The 23,163-nt window shown below is 49.9% G+C and overlaps 1 protein-coding gene across 3 annotated transcripts; it reads right to left on the reverse strand.

The window, feature by feature from the left end:
* Window positions 1-6,154: 6,154 nt before the first annotated feature.
* DAPK3 (death associated protein kinase 3) lies at window positions 6,155-21,490 on the reverse strand. 3 transcript variants are annotated; one of them, XM_080674874.1, is made up of 9 exons: window positions 21,323-21,490; window positions 20,234-20,391; window positions 14,973-15,333; window positions 14,538-14,667; window positions 13,870-13,918; window positions 10,691-10,717; window positions 9,923-10,075; window positions 9,109-9,154; window positions 6,155-8,650 (listed from the first exon to the last, which is right to left on the reverse strand). In XM_080674874.1, the coding sequence occupies exons 2-9, from the start codon at window positions 20,293-20,295 to the stop codon at window positions 8,114-8,116; spliced, it is 1,365 nt and encodes a 454-aa protein (XP_080531000.1). In that variant the 5' UTR covers window positions 20,296-20,391; window positions 21,323-21,490; the 3' UTR covers window positions 6,155-8,113. The 3 variants fall into 3 exon arrangements, with proteins under 3 accessions (XP_080531000.1, XP_080530998.1, XP_080530999.1); XM_080674872.1 differs by having other exon boundaries at window positions 21,292-21,404; XM_080674873.1 differs by having other exon boundaries at window positions 21,300-21,394.
* Window positions 21,491-23,163: the final 1,673 nt, after the last annotated feature.

Below are 23,163 nucleotides of genomic sequence, written 5' to 3' on the forward strand. Positions count from 1 at the left end.
CTCCAGCCCCAGGACGCTCACCCCACCAGCACTCTGTCCTGGGCCCTGCCCCAAATGTCCTAACAGCTGTGAGGGGAAAACACTGAAATCCATGGCACTGCTGGAGGCAGGGGCCCCAGGAGGTGGAGGGCCAGGCTGCGGTGCCCATATCCCCAACCGCCTTGCTCTCACTCTATTTCAGGACCCCACCCCCACCCCCAGCATTTGCCACTCACATCAAGTATCACTCAGCCAGCCCTCTTAATCAGCAGTTACTCTGCTGGCACCCTGCCCCCCACATATGTCCCAACAGAGCCAGAGCAGTCACCTCCGAAAGCCATCTTTACTGCCCATCCTTCTAGCTGCCAGGGCCCTGAGGGGGTGTCCCTGGGGCCAACTGTGGGAGGGTCTGCCAGTGCCTGGGAGAGGAGTGGACGATGAGGACAGACAGGGGTGACTGACGGCCTCAACCACCAAATGCCCTCCACCATCACCAGGAGCTCCCCAAATCCACCTAGCACATTCCGGGGGGTACCCAAGAATGACCTACTGCCTCCCTGTTCCCTTGAAGTTTCTCTGGCATTCAAGGTCACCAAACAACTGAGTCTCTGGGAGGGAAGGAGGTGGCAGGGGTGGGGCAGCTCACAGAGCAGAAGCTTCTTGGGGGGTTTGGTAGATGCAGACAGAGTTCATTCTGCATGGGCCTGTAAAGGGACCTTCCAAATATAAAATCCCAAGGTGTGGGGAGACACCAGGATGTCTGGGGACCGGGGAGTGAGGGAGCCCCAACCTCAGTCCCTGCCGTCACTCCCCAAGGGGTGTCAGCACTGTGGCCACATCCCCGCAAGACACATGCATTCTGGAGTCACCTGTCCCAGGGCAGGGGTTCCTGGCTCTGTCCCCTCTGGGACACAGAGAATAGGTGAGGAGAAGGCCCAGCCCCCCCGCCTCCTCTTCATCCTCCTCGCTGCCCTCTTCCCCACTGGGATGGGCCCCCAAACCGCCTGGGACAGTTAAGTGCCACCAAGGCTGTGTTTCAGACATCCTTTGCATGGGGTATGTAGTTTCACCACTGTTCTGTGTCTCACTTTTCAGGCCACCGAGTGGGGTCGGGCAGAGGGATGGGGAGATGGTTTTAGTACTTACTTTTCTTTTTCTCTCACAACAGGGAGGGGGTAAAGGTCTCAAGGGCTGAAGGAGCCGCTGGGGCTGGCAGACCTGGCTTTATAGGAGCCACCTCCCCATCCTGCCTCTGTAGTTATTAATAGCGACCACAGATTCTTGCTCAAATATGGTCAGAAGCATGACAGCTGCGAGCCTGGCTGGCACCTGCTGGTGGCCACTGGGCCTGGGGAAGATGGCACAGGACTGCCCTCTGACCTACGAGAGAGGGGCAGCACTCTGATGAACCCAGTGTGGTGTGGTAAGTCCTACAGCCTACCCCCCCTAAATCTAACAAGACTCATGCTTGGGGCACCCAGTCTGTGCTGGACCCTATGCACCCTTTCCTTCCACTCTCCCCTTCACCCTAGGAGGCAAATAGAAGCAGTCCCTGGGAGAAGGTAAGACTGGCACACAAAGAGATGGCGTCTACGGCAAGAGCAGGAGCCCAATCAGGCTGTGTTTGAACCCAGGACTGTCTGACTCATCTCGTAGGTAGTGGGTGAAAAAACACAAGCTGTGGTGTAAGGCCTAAAATTAGGGCTCCCCTGGCCTCCCCACTGCACCTTCTGAGGAGGAGGTCTGCTTGCCCAACACCCTCCTGATCAAGGGACAGGGCACAGTGGCTGCTGATCTCCAAGTATCGGGTTTCACATCCCTGCAAGCCTGAGGAATCATTCGCATCAGTGAATGTGATCAATGTGCCTGCCCCTACCACCCCATGTCTTTCTCTGTGCTGATGGCCGTTTTGAGGACTTGAACTCCTCAGGAATGCCAGCTTTGGTGTTCTCTGAGCTTGGTCCAGCACTGAGACTCTGATTGGATTGGCTGTACCATCAACATGTATGCAGCACTTGACGGTTATAAAATCCCTCTACAAATTCCCACTTAATCCTCATGGCGTCTCAGACAGGGAAAGGAGGAATTACTACCATTTTGCATCTAGGAACATGGAGGCCAGGGCAGGCTAACATGCTGCCAGAGATCACGCTGCAATGTAGGGGGAGGTCCAGCTGTGGGAGTCGGGCCTCCCTCCCTCACCCTGCTCGGCATGATCTTTGCTTTGAGATCAACACCTTCCGAAGAGCTTCATACACACACTGCAGCCAAATCCTAAGCCAACATAGGGGTAGACTCCTGACAGCTGGAGGAATGGAATTCAAGGATCCCACAGTTCCTGCCTCCAAACCATCTTAAGAAGCAGGCAATGTGCTCGCTTCGGCAGCACATACCAGTATACTAAAATTGGAACAATACAGAGAAGATTAGCATGGCCCCTGTGCAAGGGTGACACGCAAATTCGTGAAGCGTTCCATATTTTAAAAAAAAGGAGCAGGAGCCCTAACTGGTTTGGCTTAGTGAATAGAGCGTTGGCCTGCAGACTCAAGGGTCCCAGGTTCGATTCCGGTCAAGGGCATATACCTTGGTTGCAGGCACATCCCCAGTTGGGAGGGAGTGTACAGGAGGCAGCTAATCGATGTTTCTCTCTCATCAATGTTTCTAACTCTCTATCCCTCTCCATTCCTTTCTGTAAAAAAATCAATAAAATATATTTTTTTTAAAAATATATTTTATTGATTTTTTACAGAGAGGAAGGAAGAGGGATAGTCAGAAACATCAATGAGAGAGAAACATCGATCAGTTGCCTCCTGCACACCTCCCACTGGGGATGTGCCCGCAACCAAGTTACATGCCCTTGACCGGAATTGAACCTGGGACCCTTCAGTCCGCAGGCTGACGCTCTATCCACTGAGCCAAACCGGTTTTGGCTAAAATATATTTTTTAAAAAAGGAGCAGGTAATAAGGGCAAAACCAGACAACAGGGAGCCCTCACTCCACGGATTTGCTGAGTGGTTCACTCTCCCAGAGCAGAAGAAAGATGATGGCCCAGTGCTAACATGTACCCCCAATCACAATCCCAGAAAGAAAAGGGAACAAAGGCACAGAAAACAGACCAGGTGCTAAAAGAGGGAAAACGAGCAGAAGTTGAATAGTTCAGTAAATTGGCAAGTGGTTCGGTGTGCTTTTATCAGTGTATTAGGGGCCCAGTGCACAAATTCGTCCACCTTGAAAGAAACTGTGGGCCACAAGGCTGCGGTGGGCACAGGGGCAGGTCTTGGCCAATCCTCTTCGCCCCTGCCCAGCCCCTCCCACTGCAGCCCCCAGTCCCCTGTCTGCCAGCAGCCCGACTCCTGCCACCTCCGCTCCCACATGCTGACAGCGTGATTGGGGCCAGCGCCAGTAGCGGGTGCAAGTGGAGCCGGCACCATCAGCGGGTATGAGCAGCAGCTGCTGCCCTGATCACCCCTCAGGTGCAGGGGGAGATGGATAAGCCCCTCAGGGGCAATCAGGGCTGGCAGCCGCTGCTCGCACCTGCTGACAGCGATCGGGACAGGCACTGGGCGCTGGCAGCAGGTGCAAGCAGCGGCTCCGGAGCCAGCAGTGGTGCAAGCAGGGCCAGCACCGGGCAGGACCGTGGGGTGCAGGAGCAAAGAATTATCAGTAACCACTAGAGGTTTACCCCAATGACAGTGACCGGCACCCCGCCTTGGTCTGGCGCCCCCGCTCACCTGCTCCACCATCCCACCACGGCTGACACCCGCCATGTTCTGCATGTGCCCCCTGGTGGTCAGTGCACATCATAGCAACCAGTTGTTCAGTTGTTCGGTCGTTCTGCCGTTCGGTCTATTTGCATATTAGGGTTATATATACATATATATATATATATATATATATATATATATATATATATATATATATATAGTCAGCTACTGCTGCAGAACAAACCACCGCAAACAGTGGCTTAAAATGTGTGGTATCTCAGTTTTATGGACCAGGAACCGGGGCATGGCTTACCTGGGCCTTCTGCAAGGTCTCTAGGGGCTGCAATCCAGATGTTGACCAAAGCTGGATTTCATCTGAAAGCTCAGATGGGTAGGGATCCACATTTTTTTTTTTTAATAAGAAAATACCAAGGCTTTATTTTGTTTCCTCACAAAGATAGCCCTGCCTGTTGGCTAAGTAGAAAGGATGTACACAGTTCTTATGAGCAAACAAGATTTACCTGCTTCAGAATGCATATCATAATGCCAAAGAAGTGATATAAAGCCGGTAATGGTGTAATGCTCTCATCTTCATAGCAATAAAATGCAAAATAAAACAAAAAGTAAATGAGCTATGCCCTATCTGGTTTGGCTCAGTGGATAGAGCGTTGGCCTGCAAACTGGAGGGTTCCGGGTTTGATTCCAGTCAAGGGCACATGCTTGGGTTGCAGGCTCGATCCCCAGGAGGGGGCATTCAAGAGGCAGCCGATCAATGATTCTCTCTCATCATTGATGTTTCTAGCGCTCTCATTGACACCTCCTCAAGGGCTGGGTCATCTCCTCAGCTCTGGCCATAGTGCCCAGTTCAGGGTCCAGAGTGCCCCATCAAGGGACTGGGGAGAAGAGTGCTCAGAGGCCTTCCTCTCTGAAATCCCTTCCTCTCTGAAATCCCTTCCTCTCTGAAATCAATAAAAATATATTTTTTTAAAAAGTAAATGAACTAAATTAGTGCTGGACAGTCCCACAGGGATAAGGCAAGAGGACTTTAAATCAACCAGTAGTATTTTTCGTATATGATAAAAATAATTCCATGAAGCTGAGCCACCTTCACTCCTGTCTCCAGCTCTCTGAGACATACCAGTCTCGAACCCACAGAGCTGGTAGTCAGGAGCTTTTGCCTTAGAATCCATGAGGTAAGGGGAAAAGTCTTGGAGGAAGAGAAAGCCTGGCTTTGGTGAGGCACCTATATGCATCAGTGTCGCATATGGAAGTTGACAAAATACTCAGCATTAGTCTTCTGCACAGAAATAGCAAAGGGCTCAAGAGTGAAAGGCAACAAGGTGTCGTGCTGTGTGGTTGATGGGGTGGCCCAGGAAGCCTGCCTGGATCTGGAACCTGAGCAGAGTCCCGGGCATAGAACCTGGTAGGGTGATCGCCACAAGTCTTGGGCTGCTCCATGACTCATACCCATTTGTCACTGTAGCTGAAGAAAGAAATCAAGATATGGCTACTACTGTGAGACTGGGCACTAGTGGGGAGCTGACCCAGCAGTCAGCAGGCTGCCTCGGTGTGCCCTCGATTTACAATAGTGTCTTTAAACCGGCGCTGGATCTGCCTTGGAAAATTGTGCTGGAAGCTGAGCAGGGAAACTGAACTTCACTATGCAGGTAGCGTTAGGGAAGAGATTCCAGATGTTCTCAAAGAGCTCCAAAAGCTCCTCTGAAGTATTCTCAAACACAGCGATGCCTGCGATGGATCTGTGGTTACTACACCCTCACTAATGTGCTTAATAAACAGGTCTTTATCCAGAGCTATATTTTCCATATGTGCAGCTGACCTCTACCACCTCTGCCGAATCCTGTTGGTTAGAACCTGCCACTAGGCCAGCCCACTCCTGGGGAGTGACTGGCAAGAACCAGGGGTCTTTGGGGTACATCTCAGAGTCTGCCTGCTGCAGTCATGATGAGTAACAGCATACCAGCCCAGAAGGCTTTGCAATGGGTAGCGCTATTTGATAAGTGCTTGTGTGGGCTACACACTCCGGTGAGGTGCTTTATGGCCCCAAGGTGGCTCCCCATGCCCTCAACTGACAGACTTGAGTAAACTGAGGCTGCACTGAGCTGAGCCACTTAAGATAACCCAGGTCAGGAGAGTGGGGCAGAAATCATCTCCAGAGCAAGGACACTTGCTTGTCACCCCCTGAAAGATACTGCAGATTTAGCCCTGCAGCATGGTGGACCTTGCATACTGAAAGGGTAGGTGTGAGTCCAAGTGAATTTCAGTTTCTATCTAGTGGCTTTTTTTAAATATATATATTTTTACTGATTTCTGAGATGGAGATAGAAACATCAATGATGAGAATCATTGATCAGCTGCCTCCTGCACACTCCCCACTGAGGATCGAGCCCACAATCCGGGCACCAGGTGACCCAAGCTGGCTGCCCAACTTGGCCCAAGCACAGACAATGGCTGAATGTCAGAATTGGAGCTTTATTTCCTTTCGGCTCACAGCAGACACGTTTGCAGAGGTGTTATATGCAATGCAATGGAGCTCATGGAGGGGGTCCCACCCCCTCCACCGGACCCTACAGCCAGGTCTCAAGACCCTGCCTCAGCCCTGGCAAATGTCCTGGTAGCAGAAGCCTTGGTCAGCAGCCTCAGCAGGAATACAAGCCCCACCTGCCTGGTTCTTCCCTGCACTTGGCCAGGCTGGGGGTGAAGGGTCTACACAGGTGTCCCTCACTTAACCCAACCTGCAGCAGAGATCTCTGAGCTCAGAGTGGCCACCAGCTAGGGACCCATATTTTGTTCAAGCCTGGACCTTAGAGAACTTTCATAGGAGATACAAGATCCTGCTCAAGGGCAGCACCTAGTGGCACACAACAGCACTGCCCACTGCAACCCCTCTTCAACCCCACTAGTCCAGGGCAGTGCTCCTGAGGGTTCCTAGCCAGATGCACTTGGAAACCAGCAGAGGCAGAGGCAGTCAAATGGGCTTCTCCCCACACAGAACAGCACAGAGTCGGGGGGGGGGGGGGAGAAAGGGTGCTAAGGAGTCCTAGGGATCTCTGGGGAAAGGGATGGTGGGCCCATGAGCCTTTTGTGACTTCGCCATGTGGTCCCTACCAAGGGATGCTGGCCTGGAGCCCTAACAGTTTAAAAGGCAGCACTGGAGAAAGGAACGAGGCAGGGACTGGTAGGGCAGGGCCAGGAACTGAGGCAGGGGAGGGACTCCACTGGTGGCGCTGGCACTTCAGGAACTATGTGTCATGAGAAACTTGCACCTGGCATTATGAGGGAGTGAAAAGAGGAGATGGCTCCACACTGAGGAGGGCTACAGAGTGGATGACAGCTCTTTACTCCTGTCCCCAGCTGCTTGACCCCAAGACCTGTCTCACCCAGGGACTTCCTGGGCCTCAAGAAAGAAACAGACCCAGCTCTTGCAAATGTTTCCTTTACTGCATCTAGGCAACATGCTTAGCCACAATGCCCCCCTACTCCCCATACTACCTCCAGACTGACACCTCCTCAAGGGCTGGGTCATCCCCTCAGCTCTGGCCATGGTGCCCAGTTCAGGGTCCAGAGTGCCCCAGCAAGGGACTGGGGAGAACAGTGCTCAGAGGCCCCCTCCACCACTGACCCTGAGGAGCCACCTCCCATCTCTAGAGGGGGATCGAGCTCACAACCCAGGCACCAAGTGACCCAAAGCTGGCTGCCCAACCTGGCCCAAGTACAGACTATGGCTGAATGTCAGAATCCGGGCTTTATTTCCTTTCAGCTCGCAGGAGAGGCCCATATCCAGCAGAGGCCCCTCCAATTCCAAACCCTGGGGCATGCAGGAGCCCTCAGAAACCCGCCCTGAGGCTGGGTGTGCTTGGATGGGCAGGGAGGGCCTGAAGATGACGACCAGGCCCTGCTCCATGTCCTCTGACTGCCCTGCAGCCCCCTAACCCGGGACATGAAGCCTGCCACCCTGCCACTGGGCCAGGCATGAAGCATCTGTGTCCATCATGGCCAGTCCATCTTGGAGGTACCAACCCCTTGCAGAGAGTTCAGAGTTCCAGAGATGACAGTACCCCAGAAGCGCCACCACCACCTCACCCCCAGTCACCATTGTTGTGAGAATGAGAGATAAAGAGAGAGAGAGATGGGGGGGGGGGTATTGGAGAAGCTAAGCCTGAGGGAGACAGGCTGTGCAGAGGAGGCCCAGAACAGCATAGTCTTCCTGGGGCAGAGCCGGCCAAGCCCCTCCTCTCAGCAGTGAATTCTGGGCCCCATGAAGCACATCCCACCCAATCCAGCCTCTTCCCATCTCAGCCCCAGCCCGGGAACTCTCTAGAGCCAGATAATGATAGAGGGGCCTGGCTCCAGGGCTGTGAAGGGGACACCCACCACCAGAACCCTCTGGGCCCAACCCCCACATGTGGCCCTAGCGGAGGCCACATTCCACCTCCTGTTGCTTCTCCTGCTCCATGGCGCGTACAAGATCCTGCACAAACCGCATCTCGGAGGCCACCTGCTTGGCCAGAGCCTCGTAGCGGTTCTCAAGGCGGCTGAAGCGGCGCTTGAGCCCGCTGGCCCCTAGCAGGGCACCCTTGGCCTCCTCCTGGGCCTGCCGTTGGAGGGCCTCGGTCTTGTGTAGCTCTTGCCGCAGCCGTCGCAGGTCCTGGCCAATGCTCTCGTTCTCCTCCCTGTACCAGGCCTCCTTCTCTTCATAGATGGCTGTCAGTGCCTCGATGTCCTCATGGAAGAGCCGCCGGCTGTGTTCCAGCCCACGCAGGCCCTCCTCGGCCGCCGCCACCTCCTCCAGTACCTTGGAGAAGCGCTCGAAGTTGATGTAGGTATTGTTGGGGGGCATGCTCGAATGTGACTTGATAGTGTACTCCTTGAGGCGGGCTGTCTTCAGGCGCCGTCGCTCCGGTTTCCGGCCACTGTCTTCCCTCCGTACATTCCGCCGCCTGATCGCCTGCAGGGGGAGAGAGAACACAGCCTGGAACAGGGGGCAGGTGGTTGACCACCGAGGGCCACATCCAGCCTTCTGCTTGCTTTTGTAAATAACGTTTTGTTGGCACACAGACATGCTTATTTGCATGCATATGGTCATGGTGCTTTCCTGATACGAAGGCAGAGCTGAATACTGATGCCAGGGACCACAGAGCAAAAAATATAGTGATTGGCCCTTTACAGAAGGCTGCCAACTTTGGCCTAGAGGTGACCTCTTCTGAAAGTTTCTGTGGGAGGGAGCCCTGTTGCGTGCATAGAGGGACCAAGGATGCCAGCGGATGCCTCAGTGAGATGGCTCTGACACCATTTCAGGGAGCACCTCATCTCCCACTGCCCAGGCCCACCACTCGGGGGACCCTCCCTGGATGCTGAGGGCTTGTCACAACTACCATCCCTCAGTGGGAGCAGCCCCCACCTCACCTTGATCCAGGAATGCTCCAGGCTCTGGGAGATAGTCATTCTCCTCCTAGAAAAGCACCCCCCACCCCCAGCCCTGGTTAGTCATATGTGTGCCATCTGCACCATCCTCCCCCCATGGAACAGTGAGCAGGGAAGGGGTTTTCCAGGCTCTCCCTGCCTCAGTTCTGCTCTCAGCAGCCCGTCAAGGGCTGGCTCAGACACCTGTCCCTGAGGACCCCCAAACCCTAAATTCACCCTTCCAGCCTGGCAGCAAGTCCCTGAAATGACCTTGAAATTATACACACAATCCAGAGCACCCACTCTGCGAAGCCAACCACAAGGAGCCTGTCAAGGCACCTTTGGGGGCATAGGCTCTGGGTTCTCAGTATTCCCTGAAGGATTAACAGGGTCGAGACCTAATGCTGGGATCAAACAACAAACAACTCACAACACAGGTACCCACAGGAGGGGCAGGGAAGGCAACAAGAATGGGCAGAATACACAGGGAGGGCTGCAGCCACAGAGAGCACCTCCCTATGAATTGAGGCTCTGTGCTTCCAGGACTTTGAGGTGGTTTTCCTAAAAAAAAAAAGCAGCAACCTGGAATTTCATGTGAAACCCTCATTTGAAGTTGGCAATGAATTAAAGCTTCTTAAGACACAGTGTGGGCCAATCTAAGCCATCCATTGCTATCTCCAGCCCAAAGCAGAAGCCAGTTACAAAGACGTGGTGACTTGGAGAGATGTCTTCTTGGCCACACCACCTGTGCTAGGGAGACTCGTTTGGCCTTCCCTACAGGGCTGCTCCCTGACCCCTCTGCCCGGTTTGTGCTTACTTGGGGTCCTTGACAAGCAGCCGGCGAATGAAGTCCTTGGCCAGCTCGCTGGTGTTGCTAAAGTACTCTTCATCGAAGTCGTAGTTCACGGCTGAGATATTGGTCAGGGTCTCCTGCTTGGTCTCACCCAGGAATGGGGATGCGCCACTCAAACTGGAAGACAAACACGGGGCTCATTGTCCCATGTGTTTGTTCCATCACCAGGCTGCTGCCCGGGCTACCACCAAACTCTGAAGTGCTCACGAAGGGGCCAACAGAGGAAGGTGAACCTTGAGCCCTCCCATCCCACACATGCATTCCCCTGGACCTCCCAACCAGCCCCCAACCCCCAGCTGCCAACCAGAAGGCAGTAAGAAGTCAACACCCAGCTAGATAGACGCTAAAACCTGTGAGTGAAAATCCTTGTGGAAGCTCAAAGTATCTATGTAGATGCACAATCTCAAAGAATCTGCCCCGAACATTTAGTGATTCCAGTGGAAAAAAACAGTCACTTTCCAAGAGAATCTTGGCTGATGCCACCTAGCACACGGCCAAGGTAGGCATCACTGGTGATGACACATGTGTCACCTGCCTTCCTAATACTCTGCACTGAGTGGGCCACACCACCACCCCTGTGGGGCTCTGGGCAATTGACACTGACTTATGGTAGAAAACATATATTTGGTCTTCAGCCTGGTCCTTGGATACATGGCTCCCATAATCCTTGGAATTTCCTAAAACATAATGATGGGGGGAGGGGACAGCAGGAAATGTCAGGTGGGTACTCACAGGATATAGGTGATGACGCCAATGCTCCTAGAAGAGGACACATGAGAAGAGAAAGGTCAGCTTAGCTGTGGGGTGCAGCACCCTGACTCCCAGAGTTTCTAAAGGGAGCCCACATGGGGACGCTATAAGCCCAAGGCTCTTGGGCCAGCTGGGCAGCAGGTCTGTCAGCCCACAGGTCTGTCAGCCCCACTCCCCTTCTCCTGTCCTGGGGTCTCAGGACTGGCTATTTAAACAGCTTTGGCCACACCCTCCTGTCAAGGCTCAAAGGGGCCAGAGAGAGGGCAGGGCAAACAGCACCATGGCCCCACAGTCCCTGCAGATCTGGGACCCAGTATAGGGCCAGCAGGATCGGCAAACTATTTTTTGTGTTGTTGGTTTTTTATAGAAAAGCAAGCAATAATGTATTGACCACAGCAAACACACACTTAGGACAGTGAAACAAGGACCATTTCCCCCCTGGTTGTAAATCTCATGGGGTCCCTTAGAGATTAGGGGATACGTGCCTGTGGGGAAAGGAGGAGAAGGGAATGGCATAGATATGCTCCCGGAGGGAGAACATGCTGGGACCTTCATTTTCAGGGGTTTTTAAAAGGCTGGGCATTTAGGGGAGGTGTTAGGGGAGAATCAATAGACTATTCATCAGCTTTCTGCATATGTACCAAAATGAGATTTATTCCCTTAATTTGTCTACCCTTTGGTTGTGGTTGGAAAATGGCACTAATTGGATTTCTGTTATCTGTCTTCCTGAATAGGATGATTTAAGCTATTTACCCTCTGGTTGGGGAGGAGAAGTACAAACCATTTACTTTTTTTTTTTTCCCCCACCAAACTTTTCATTTAGTCTTAAGTGTCCTTGTTTTAAGGAAGATAGGATTTACTAGGTGGCTGCAAACTGCTATTTATCTGTCTTAGTCTCCCTATTCCGCCTGTCCTGGAATTTTCCTAGCTTCTTACTATTCTGTAACATCTTTACATGCTCTTCCTTCTGTGTCCCAATCTTCTTTTCTTATAAGGACACCAGTCATAATGGTTAGGGCCTACCCTAATGACCTCATTTTATTTCTTTAGAGACAATATCCCCAAAGTTAGAATTTCAACATACAAATTTTGGAGGAATATAATTCAACCTGTAACAGTCACTAAAAACAAGGAAAGCCTGAGAAATTGTCACAACCAAGATAAAACTAAAGACACATGACAACTTAATGTCATATGGTATCCTAAATGGGATCCTGGGACACAAAAACACTGGGTTAAAAATTAGGAAATATGAGTAAACATAGACTTTAGTTAATAATAATGTATCAATATTGTGTCCATTAAAAATGTATCCATTAATTGTGCGACAAATAAATCATACTGATGCACGTTAATAACAGGAGAAACTGTGTGTAATGGGGATTTGGGGTGATTATTTGGGAATTCTGTACTATTGCTTAATTTTTCTGTAAATCGAAATCTGTTCTATCCCAGCTGGTGTGCTCAGTGGTTGAGCATCAACCTGTGAACCAGGAGGTCACGGTTTGATTCCCGGTCAGGGCATATGCCCAGGTTGCAGTCTCAATCCCCAGTGCGGTTGTACAGGAGGCAGCCGATCAATGCTTCTCTCTCATCACTGATGTTTCTATTTCTCTCTACCTCTATGAAATCAATAAAAATATATATTTTTTAAAAACTGTTCTAAAAAATAAAGCCTATTAGTTTTAAAAAAATTAAATATAATCTCAAGAACATCTTAAAAGAACTGACTTACTGTTACTTTCATTATAGCCCCAGGATGCTTTACAAAGTAGTCACACAAATGAGTCCTTAGATAGTGTTCTGGTTTGTTTTTATTGCTTTTGCCTTGCTGCACTCCAATCAGAAATTCCAAGTTATTTTGCTCTTTTGTGAAATAACTACTGACAATCAAAATTTGTCAATTGCCCATGATGATGTTCAGATGACAATAATATCCACCACAGGATAATACAACCAAAACATTGGACACTGTCTCTTTCACTAGTGAAACTTAACACATAATGTCCATCACTGGACAAAACAAGAAAAATACAAACTAAGGAAGCTAATTACAGTTAACAGAACGCATTTGCCCTTGGCTATGCCTGCGTAGTCAGAGCTGCACAGCGCAAAAGGTCCAGGTCCGGGTCCTCCTCCTCCTCCGCCCCCGCTGCACCCCGCACCCCACAGTGGGCTCAGACAGAGCATGTGCAGTGCTTAACAGCAGGTCAGGAGCCCAAGAATTAGTCCCTTCTCATCTTAGAGGAAAACTCTCCTAGTTAAGAGAAAGGGGTCATGAGCATATTCTTTCATGAAGAGGACTGGTTTGACTCACCAAGTCAGGCAGACGTCGGGGCTTTAGGGGATGAGGTTCCAGCAGTAGTGCCAAGCAGCATAAGCAGCAGCCTACATGTTTTAAGTTACGCTACCTTTGCCACAGAAACCAAGAAGGTTGTAACGCCCCGGCCAGTCCCCATGTTTAATTGTTTTCCACCACTTACTCACTGTGGATACAGAACACAGTTGCCACCACCATTCCTGTAATGCGTCTCCAACCCTTTCCCAAACTGTTTTTATAGAGGCTCAGAGAGTGAGCATTTCAGGGCATTGTGAATATTTATGGGCCACTAATGGTCTGTCGCATATTTGTCAGCTTTTTTTTTATCCTCACCCGAGGAGGAGGACATTTTCCATTGATTTTTAGGAAGAGTGGAAGAGAGCGGGAAAGACAGAGAAATATCGATGTGAAAGAAACACATTGATTGGTTGACTCCTGTACAAGCCCTGACCAGGGCCCGGCCAGGGAGGAGCCTGTAACTGAGGTACGTACCCTTATCGGAATCGAACCCAGGACCCTTCAGTCTGCAGGCCAACACTCTATCCCTGAGCCAAACCAGCTAGGGCTCTGCTGTTTTTAATGCCCCTTTAAAAAAAACTGAGACCACCACCCGAGCTCCTAGGCCTGTTCTGGCCATTGGGCTGCATTTTGCTGAACCCTATTCTAAGGCAATGGTCCATCCTGCCTATGCCCCACAGCACCAAGACCATGGGATGGGCAATGCCCCAGCCTGTAGCTCCTGGGGATGAGCAGGGGGAGATTCCACAAGGAGCGGTCCCAGGTGTGTATGATGGACTCAGCACTGGGCAGCTCTGGGTCCCCAAAGCTACCCCTGACTTACCACATGTCCGCCTCCAGACCTAGGGGTTCATAGTTGACAATCTCAGGAGCTGCAGGGACAGGGAAACAGAAGGCACAGGGTCAAGAACTGGTTGCATCTAAGGCCACACTGGGCACATAGCCAAGAGAAGTGGTACAGTTCCCCCCGACCCCTGAAGTGGTCACTCAGGAAAACACCCACAAATACACAGGCAAGGCCAGCTCTGAAGCAGGAAGGTTGGGACAGTGACAGCACCAACCCAAGGTCTTTTTGTTATTGTTAATCCTCACCCGAGGATATATTTTTCCATTGATTTTTAGAGAGAGTGGAAAGGAAGGAGGGAGGCAGGAGGAGGAAGGAAAGAGAAAGAGAGAGAGAGAGAGAGAGAGAGAGAGAGAGAGAGAGAAACATGGATTGGTTGCCTCCCTCAAGTGCCCTCACCTGGGCCAGGGGATTGAACCTACAACCCAGGAATGTGCCCTTGATCAGGAATCGAACCTGCAACCCTTTGGTGCGTGGGTCAATGCTCTAAACACTGAGGTCTTGAGCTTCCCCTTGCCCAATGCCAGGGCACCTGAGGGCAGTGAGTCAGACATCCAGGGACCAGGCCCAACTCACCCTATACTGCTGGAAATCCTTGAATACACCTACCCAAGCCCCAGCCCCTCTTGCACCAGGCAGGGCCTTACCAACAAATTCTGGGGTGCCAAAGATGTTTTTGAACTCGTTCCCGGCTTCAATCTTGTGAGCGATGCCAAAGTCAATAAGCTTGATTCGTGGGTTGGGCACGTTCTTGTCTAGGAGCATGATGTTTTCGGGCTGGGTTGGGGAAGGGAGAGCAGGGCAGTGGGAGGAGGATCTGCTGCTTCTGCTGGCCTGGCATCTCTGGGAACAGCACCTGGAATTTCCCTAGGCACCCCCCAACTCCCAGCCCGTAGGGTTTGGGCAGGCTGATGCCACCCTGAGGGTCCAGGCCTGAGCAGGTCCCTCTCCTCAACTTCCAGAGCATCACAGGTCCAGGAGGTGTACATTCTGTGCCCATGAAAGTAGAACCCTCTCTTGAGCCCCCATCCTCACCTGCACCGGCCAGCCAGGCTGGTCCAGAGCTTCCCAGTGGGGCTTACCTTGAGGTCAAAGTGGGCGATGCGCTTGGAGTGTAGGTAGTGGACACCATCCAGGATCTGCTTAAGGAACTGAGTGGCCTCGTCCTCTGTCAGCGACTCCTTCTCGGCCAAGAAATCAAAGAGCTCCCCACCAGAAACCAGCTCCAGGATGAGCACCACATCGGTCTTATTCTCAAAGATGTCATGTAGCGTGATGATGTTGGGGTGCCGAATCTCCCGCAGGATGTTCACCTCCCGCTCAATCTCCTCCCGGCTGACCCCCCGCCGGCTGGATGACAGGCGGCGTTTCTTGATGAATTTGGCTGCATACTCCTTCCCAGTGCCCTTCTGCCGGCATTTCCGCACAATGGCAAACTGGCCGCTGCAGGGACAGAAGGAGAAGGGAGGTGATCAGAGCATCAAGAGGGACCTAGGCCTGCCACCATCTCCTGGGGCACCATGTAGATGCAAGTCCCCACTGCATCCAAGATGTACCCAGTAGGTATGCTGCTATGTGAGTGCCAAGTGCACAAGACACAATGGCTACCTGGCATTTTTTGCAACAGTGAAAAAAAATAAAAACAGCTCAATGTTTACCAAGAGAGAACTGAAATCCATCATGGAAATAAATCCAGTGGAATTTTACACCATCATGAAAAAGAATGAAAGCAACTCTTTAAGCTCAATGAAAAAAGCCACCTGCAAAATGACACATAGAATGAGATCTTTTTGTTTAAAATTGGTATATATTGTATCCATACATACAGATATATTTATGTATGTATATGTAGAAAATAAGGTCTGAAAGACACACACCAAGCTGTTAACAATAGCCATCTCTGAGGACTGGGATGGAGGAAATAAAGGCAGCAAAGAGGGTTTCTTATTTATTTGATACAATTCCATACTGATTCAACTTTTTATAGTATATTTCATTATTTTAAAAACCTAAGAAAAAAGAAAGAGCCAATGCCTTCAAGAGAGCTTCTATTTAACAGGCAGATTGAAAGAAATGCACACATTTTCTTGTTTCTTATTTGATTTTATAGAGAGAGGGGAAGGGAGAGACTGATTTGCTGTTCTACTTGTTTATACATTCTTTGATTGATTCTTATATGTGCCCTGACTGGGGATCCAATTTGCAACCTTGGAGTATTGGGATGACACTAACCAACTGAGCTACCTGGCCAGAGTAAAAAATGCACACAACTTTCAAAACAAGAGAAGAGTGAGAATGCGGAGAAATTAGAACGGTCACACACAGCTGGTGGGAATGCAAAATGGGGCAGCTGCTGTGGAAACGTCTGGTGGTTCCTCAAATGGTTAACATACAATTACCATCTGACTTAGCAATTCCACTCCCAGGTATGTATCTAAGAGAAATGAAAACATGTGTCCACACAAAAACCTGCACACAAATGTTCATAGCAGCATGATTCCCAACAGCCAAAAGATGAAACAACACATGTTTCTGTCCATCCACACAAGGGAACATTACCTATGTGACCATGAAAAGGAGTGAAGCACTGACACTCGCTACAATGTAGATGGACCTTGAAATCATGAAGCTCAGTGAGAGAAGCCAGACACAAAAGGCCACACAGTGTATGATTCTATTTATGCGAAATGTGAACAGGCAAATTCACAGAGACAGATCTGAGATAGTGGTTGTCAGGGGCTGGGGAAAGGGGATGAGGTGACTGCTAATGGGGAGATTAAATATTCTAAAAATAGTCGTGATGGTTGCAGAACACTGTGAATATACTGAAGATCATGAAATTATGCATTTTAAATGAGTAAACTGTATGCTATGTTAATTATATCTGAAGAGTATATTTTTCCATTGATTTTTAGAGAGAGGGGAAGAGAGAGAACATCAATGTGAGAGAGACACATCGATTGGTTGCCTCCACACACACCCCGACCAGTGCCGGGGATCGAGCCTGCAACTGAGGTACATACCCTTGACGGGAATCGAACCTGGGACCCTTCAATCCACACTAATGCTTTATCCACTGAACCAAATTGGCTAGGGCAAGATAGCTGTTATTTAAAAGAGAGATAAATTCTATGTACTGCACTCCAGAGAACTATCCAATGTCCAAGCTATTGTTTTAAAATATATTTTTATTGATTTCAGAGAGGAAGGGAGAGGGAGAGATAGAACATCAATGATGCCGAAACCGGTTTGGCTCAGTGGATAGAGCATCAGCCAGCGGACTGAAAGGTCCCATGTTCGATTCTGGTCAAGGACACGTACCTTGGTTGCAGGCACACCCCCAGTGGGAGGTGTGCAGGAGGCAGCTGATCGATGTTTCTCTCTCATCAATGTTTCTAACTCTCTATCCCTCTCCCTTCCTCTCTGTAAAAAATCAATAAAATATATTTTTAAAAAAAGTAAAATTGGGATCATAATATATTATTTAAAAAAAAAGAACATCAATGATGAGAATCATTGCTCAGCTGCCTCCTGCTCAGACTGATGCTCTATCCACTAAGCCAAACCAGCGAGGGTCAATGTCCAAACTATTTTGCTACCTAGGAATTTAGTTACATTAACTTGCTTTAACTCAGAAGTTGACTGAAAAAGGCCAAACAGTAAATATATTAAGCTGTATGGGCCACATACACAATTGTGGTCTGTCACAATCTTTCTGTGTTCTTACTGCTGCTCAGTAGTTACATTGTTAGGGCGTGTGCAGGAGGCAAACAGTCAATGTGTCTCACTCACATTGATGTTTCTCTCTCTCCCTCCCTCCCTCCTTCCTACTCTCTCTAAAAATCAATGGAGCCCAGCTGGCGTGGCTCAGTGGTTGAGCATCTACCTATGAACCAGGAGGTCAGGGTTCGATTCCTGGTCAGGGCACGATTCCAGGTTGTGGGCTTGTTCCCTAGTGGGGGGCATGAAAGAGGCTGCCAATCAATGATTCTCTCTCATTATTGATGTTTCTATCGCTCTCTCCCTCTCCCTTCCTCTCTGAAATCAATTTTTTTTTAAAAAAAGAACTCAGATGTCCAAAGGACATCTACAATTTATACAAGTTGCAACGTGGTATGCAGTGATATGTGTCATTAATCCTTCACTTCATTTATCGCTGAGAATGTTCTGGACCATTACATACAGTGGTGCTGTCCAAGGTAGCAGCCACTGGCCACACCGCAGCTGTCAGGCCCGTACAAATTGAAATGTGCTGTGAGCATACAATACACACTAGATTTCAAAGGCTTCATATAAAAAAAAAAGTGAGCCCAGCTGGTATGGCTTAGTGGTTGAGTGTCAACCTATGAACCAGGAGGTCATGGTTCAATTCCCGGTCAGGGCACATGCAATGTGGGGGGTATGCAGGAGGCAGCCAATCAATGACTCTCTCTCATCACTGATGTTTCTATCTCTCTCCCTCTCCCTTCCTCTCTGAAATCAATAAAAATATATATTTTTTAAAGTGATAAAAGTTTTCACTAATGATTTTATAGCGATTACAAGCAAAATGATCAACCAGGTTAAATAAAGTATGTCATTAAAATTATTAAAATAAATTTTTTATGTATTTCTTTATTGATTTCAGAGAGGAAGGGAAAGGAAGAGAGATAAAAACATCAATGATGAACGTAATATTTTAAACAATAAAAAAAAAAAGTAAAAAAAACAAAAACATCAATGATGAGAGAGAATCATTGATCGGCTGCCTCCTGCACACCACTACTGGGGATCGAGCCCACAACCTGGGCATGTGCCCTTGGCTGGAATCGAACCGGGACCCTTCAGTCCACAGGCCAACACTCTATCTACTGAGCCAAACAGGCTAGGGCATAAAATTATTAAAATTGACACAGCTTGCCCTAGCCGGTTTGGCTCAGTGGATAGAGCGTCAGCCTGCGGACTGAAGGGTCCCAGGTTCGATTCCGATCAAGGGCATGTACCTTGGTTGCGGGCACATCCCCAGTAGGGGGCGTGCAGGAGGCAGCTATCGATGCTTCTCTCTCATCGATGTTTCCATCTCTCTATCCCTCTCCCTTCCTCTCTGTAAAAAATCAATAAAATGTATTTTTAAAAAATAAAATAAAATTGACACAGCTTTAAAATTTTTGATTAAATTTCAATAAATTGGGGAGACATCAATGTGAGAAAGAAAAATCAATCATTTGCCTCCTACACACAACCCAACCGAGGCCAAGGAATGAACCTGAAACCTAGGTATGTGCCCTGACTGGGAACTGACTGCGGGACCTTTTGGTGTACGGGATGATGCTCCAACCAACTGAGCCACACTAACCAGGGCTGCCTGGCTCTTTTAATGGCTGCACAATATTCCACCCACCGATGAAGGGGCCGTGATGACCACTAAAGAGGCTTCCCATCTTTTGCTCATATAAAATTTTTATAGCAACTATTCCTGTTTCCAGGTCATTGGGCCATGTATGTATATATTCCCACTGAATTAATTCAGTGGAATCGGTGAGTTAAAGGGAATATACATATGACATTTTGCTGATTTTTGCCAAACTACCCTCAGCAGGAGATCCTCACACATTTTCAACAATAAAGTTTGAGATTGGGAGGCAGGGGGAGGGAGAGACTTCATTCGCTACCACTCAAAACAGAGGAAATTCCTAAAGGAGAGACTTCAGAATCCCAAAGGAGCCTGCAAAGGCCTGATGCAGGGCTCAGTTATTTACATTCCCTTCTGGTGACATCATGGGGCCTTGGCCAGCAGCAAACTCACCAAATAAGGTTTCAGGCTGGTGATGGGGGGGGTTGGGGGAGGGATGGTGCCTGGCTGGTCTGGGGCAAGTGGGGGAGCAAGCTCCCAAGGGAGGCTCCAAGGCCCAGCCAGGCAGGAAATCAGCTGCCTGGCTGGCAAGGGAAACCTCCTCTCTCTCCCATAAGAATGCTACACAATTGGCAGGAGATTGGGCCCAGGCAGGAGGCCTTCCCTGGAAACGCCAAGAGCTGAGAGACTCAAGTACTCCCCATAAGAGAGGATTAAAGAGAGGGGCAGACCTCTACCAACTATACCTGCTAATAGCTACATATGCCAGGCATTGTGTTCGGTGCTATATGTACTCAATTATGTTTCTTCCCAAAGGAAACGCACAAAGGATGTCAGAGCAAGGACTCTCAGCCAGGATGTCTGATTCCAAAGCCCAAACTCATTCCACCAGCACATGAACTTGACTCACTTATTGGAGGGTAGGATACAGGACGTAAGGGGACATACTATCCAGAAAACCCCGGAGTGCCTTTCTCCTACCCCGGAGCCTTCTCAGAGGGGCCTGCTCACCTGCCCAGCTCCTCCCCCATCTCATAATGGTCTTCCACATCTTCCTGCCTGAATGTGGACATGGTAGCCGGTCTGCCTTCCAGCACCTTCCGCTCCAGTGAAAGCCCAGTCACTGCAGCCTGAGGACAGGAACTCGGGAAGTCCCCTACCAAGTGACCCTGGAGGAGACAGGGTAATAAGGGAAGAAAGAGTGAGATGCTAGCCATAATTCCTGGCAAACAGAGCAACCTGCTCACCAACCATAGGTTTCACATCACTCCAAGCTGAAGTTCCACCGTTTCTAGGAAGGGCACTTGCATGTGTCATCTCATTTTGACACCAAACAACCCAAAAGGTCGCGGAGTCAGTCAGCCCCCCTGTGCCACCTTGCTCCCATCACTCGCATCAGCCATATACCTCCTTACACACTGCCCTAGCCTTTCTCTGCCTCACATTCCTAGGCTTCTCCCAGAGCCCCCACACATTCCTAAAAGTTCCCCCACATACGTCACAGCCCCAAACCGTGAACTCCCTCACTCCCTGCCCAACTTCCTAGTTCTAGCCTCAACACGCTCAAATCCTTCCTGCCTATCAGCAATCTCAACTCCTCTTCGTCCTTACCCACTTCCCCCACACCTCAGCTAGTCTCTTAAGACCCTCCTCAGCGGTGTGCTCCCCAAGTCTTGAATTCCAGGAAATGGGCAATGGCTTCCAAACTCTTGCAAGCCTCCTACCCATTCTTGCCTACCCCTGACTTTCACCGTCCTAGCAAGACTAACCTCCTCCCTCTCCTCAAAGGCACCCCTCCTGGTATTAAAGGCCTCCACCCCTGTCTCCTTCACCCCAAACGGGACCCGCAAAGGATCAATCTGTCTTCTCCATTGTCCTTCGCCCCCAACCTACGCGTAAGCTCCTAGGTAGACCCTGATAGCCCCCTTCATAGATAGCTCCAAGGGTCCCAACCCGTAATGTCTCTGCTCAAGCTACCCCGAGGCCGCCACGCCCCTCGCAGGCCTGGACCCAGACCCTTTACCGCTCTCCAAACGCCTCATCCAGACCTCCCCAACTGTTCTCCATACCCGCAGACCTCGAATAGAATCCGCTCTTCACCTCCCAAAGCTCGGAGCCCCGCCGTTCCCTTCGCCGCGCTGATCCTCGTAACGCGCTGACCCGCGCCGACGTCACCGCGTCTGCCAGTGCCCGGCCCTGGGAAGAGGAATCCACCGCCCATTGGTCAGCGCGCCCGCCACTAGTGACGCCCCGCCTTCTGCTGCCTTCCAGGCCGAGGCCCTCAGGCGTCCGGCTAGCCACACCCGGATGCCGCCTCGCCATTGGCCTACAGGCTTACCTTCATGCAGCTGATTGGCCGTAATGAACGCCGGTCAAACTTATGCTCTCCTTTGACGGGGGTTCTGAAGCTGGGAGGCGGGATGCTGAAGTCCTGCATCCCGCTTCCTGCCTTTCCTGGGCCACAAGATACGGGAATCCAAGGCCTAGTTCCGACAATGACAGCTCCTGGGGTGGACTCCGGGGCTGCTTTAGTCCCTGAGTGGCAGTAAAATGTTACCCACATTCCAAATGCATAAATAAAAATGCATATGAGGAGGTCAGTCAAATGTTGCCACTTATGCTTGAGGATCCTTCTGTGACTCCTGTCTGTCTCAAGATACATGATAAAAAAAGGCTAGCGCCCTAGCTGGTTTGGCTTCGTGGATAGAGCCACGACCTGCGGACTGAAGGGTCCCAAGTTAGATTCTGGTCAAGGGCACATGCCCGGGTTGCCGGCTCGATCCCCAGTGGGGGTCGTGCAGGAGGCAGCCAATCAATGATTCTCTCTCATCATTGATGTTTCTATCTCTCTCTCCCTCTTCATTCCTCTCTGAAATCAATAAAAATATATTTTTAAAATATAAAGCTAGCATTTACTGAGCCTTAGTATGTACCAATCAGCAAACTGAGTTAAAATATATTAAAATTTCTTCCTTTCTACAGTCAGGGAAACTGACACCGAGAAGTTAGGTAACCCAACCAAAAGGCAGTAGTAAATGGCATAGATGAAATTCATTCCCAGATAGACCTTAACCCACAATCAGTGCTGATCCACCTCAGATGCCATCAAACACAAGCCCCTTTATCTTTTGGCCCTTGCTGACTGCCCTAACCTCTTGCCATTCTCCCCAACCCCATTTGCCTTCCTTCTGACCTCAAACATCTCATTCCTACCCTAGATATTGGCATGAGCTGCTGCTTCTGCCCGGAGATTGCCTTCCTCCATTCTTGTCTAACTCCTATGCACACTTCAGCACACAGCAAAAGCCGCACCTTCTCCCATACCGTTTCCCCCTATTACATCTTCCATGCATATAATACTTTTCTTACAACTAATGAACCAATCTTGATACATTTTTATTAAGCAAAGTCCACACTTAGTTCAGATTCCTGGTTTTCCCTGTCCTTTTTCTGTCCCATGATCCCACATGATTTAGTTGGCACGTCTCCTTAGGCTCTTGGCTATGAGTTTTCTCACTTCCCTGATATTTGTTAATCCTCACCCAAGGATAATCTTTCCATGGATTTTTTTTTTAAGAGTGGGAGGGAAGGAGGTAAAGGGGCGGGGGGAGAGAAATCAATATGAGACATATCAATTGGTTACCTCCTGAACTCCCCCTTGACTGAGGCCGGGATGGAACCTGCAACCCAGGTATATGCTCTTGACTGGGAATCAAACCTGAGACCCTTTGGTGGGTGGGCAGACATTCTAACCCTTGAGCCAGAACAGCTAGGACTCACTTCCGTTTTTGATTACTGAGTTTTGAGGATTTGTCAGGTATTTTGTAGCCTTTTCCTCAATTACAATCTGATGTTTTTCTCAGTAGAGTGGAGTGATCGGTTTTAAGACCAGATGTAAAGTGCCATTCTCATCACATCATATTCAGGGTCCATACTATCAA

Source organism: Plecotus auritus, assembly GCF_963455305.1.
Source record: "Plecotus auritus genome assembly, chromosome: 6".
In the NCBI taxonomy this organism is placed as follows: Eukaryota; Metazoa; Chordata; class Mammalia; order Chiroptera; family Vespertilionidae; genus Plecotus; species Plecotus auritus.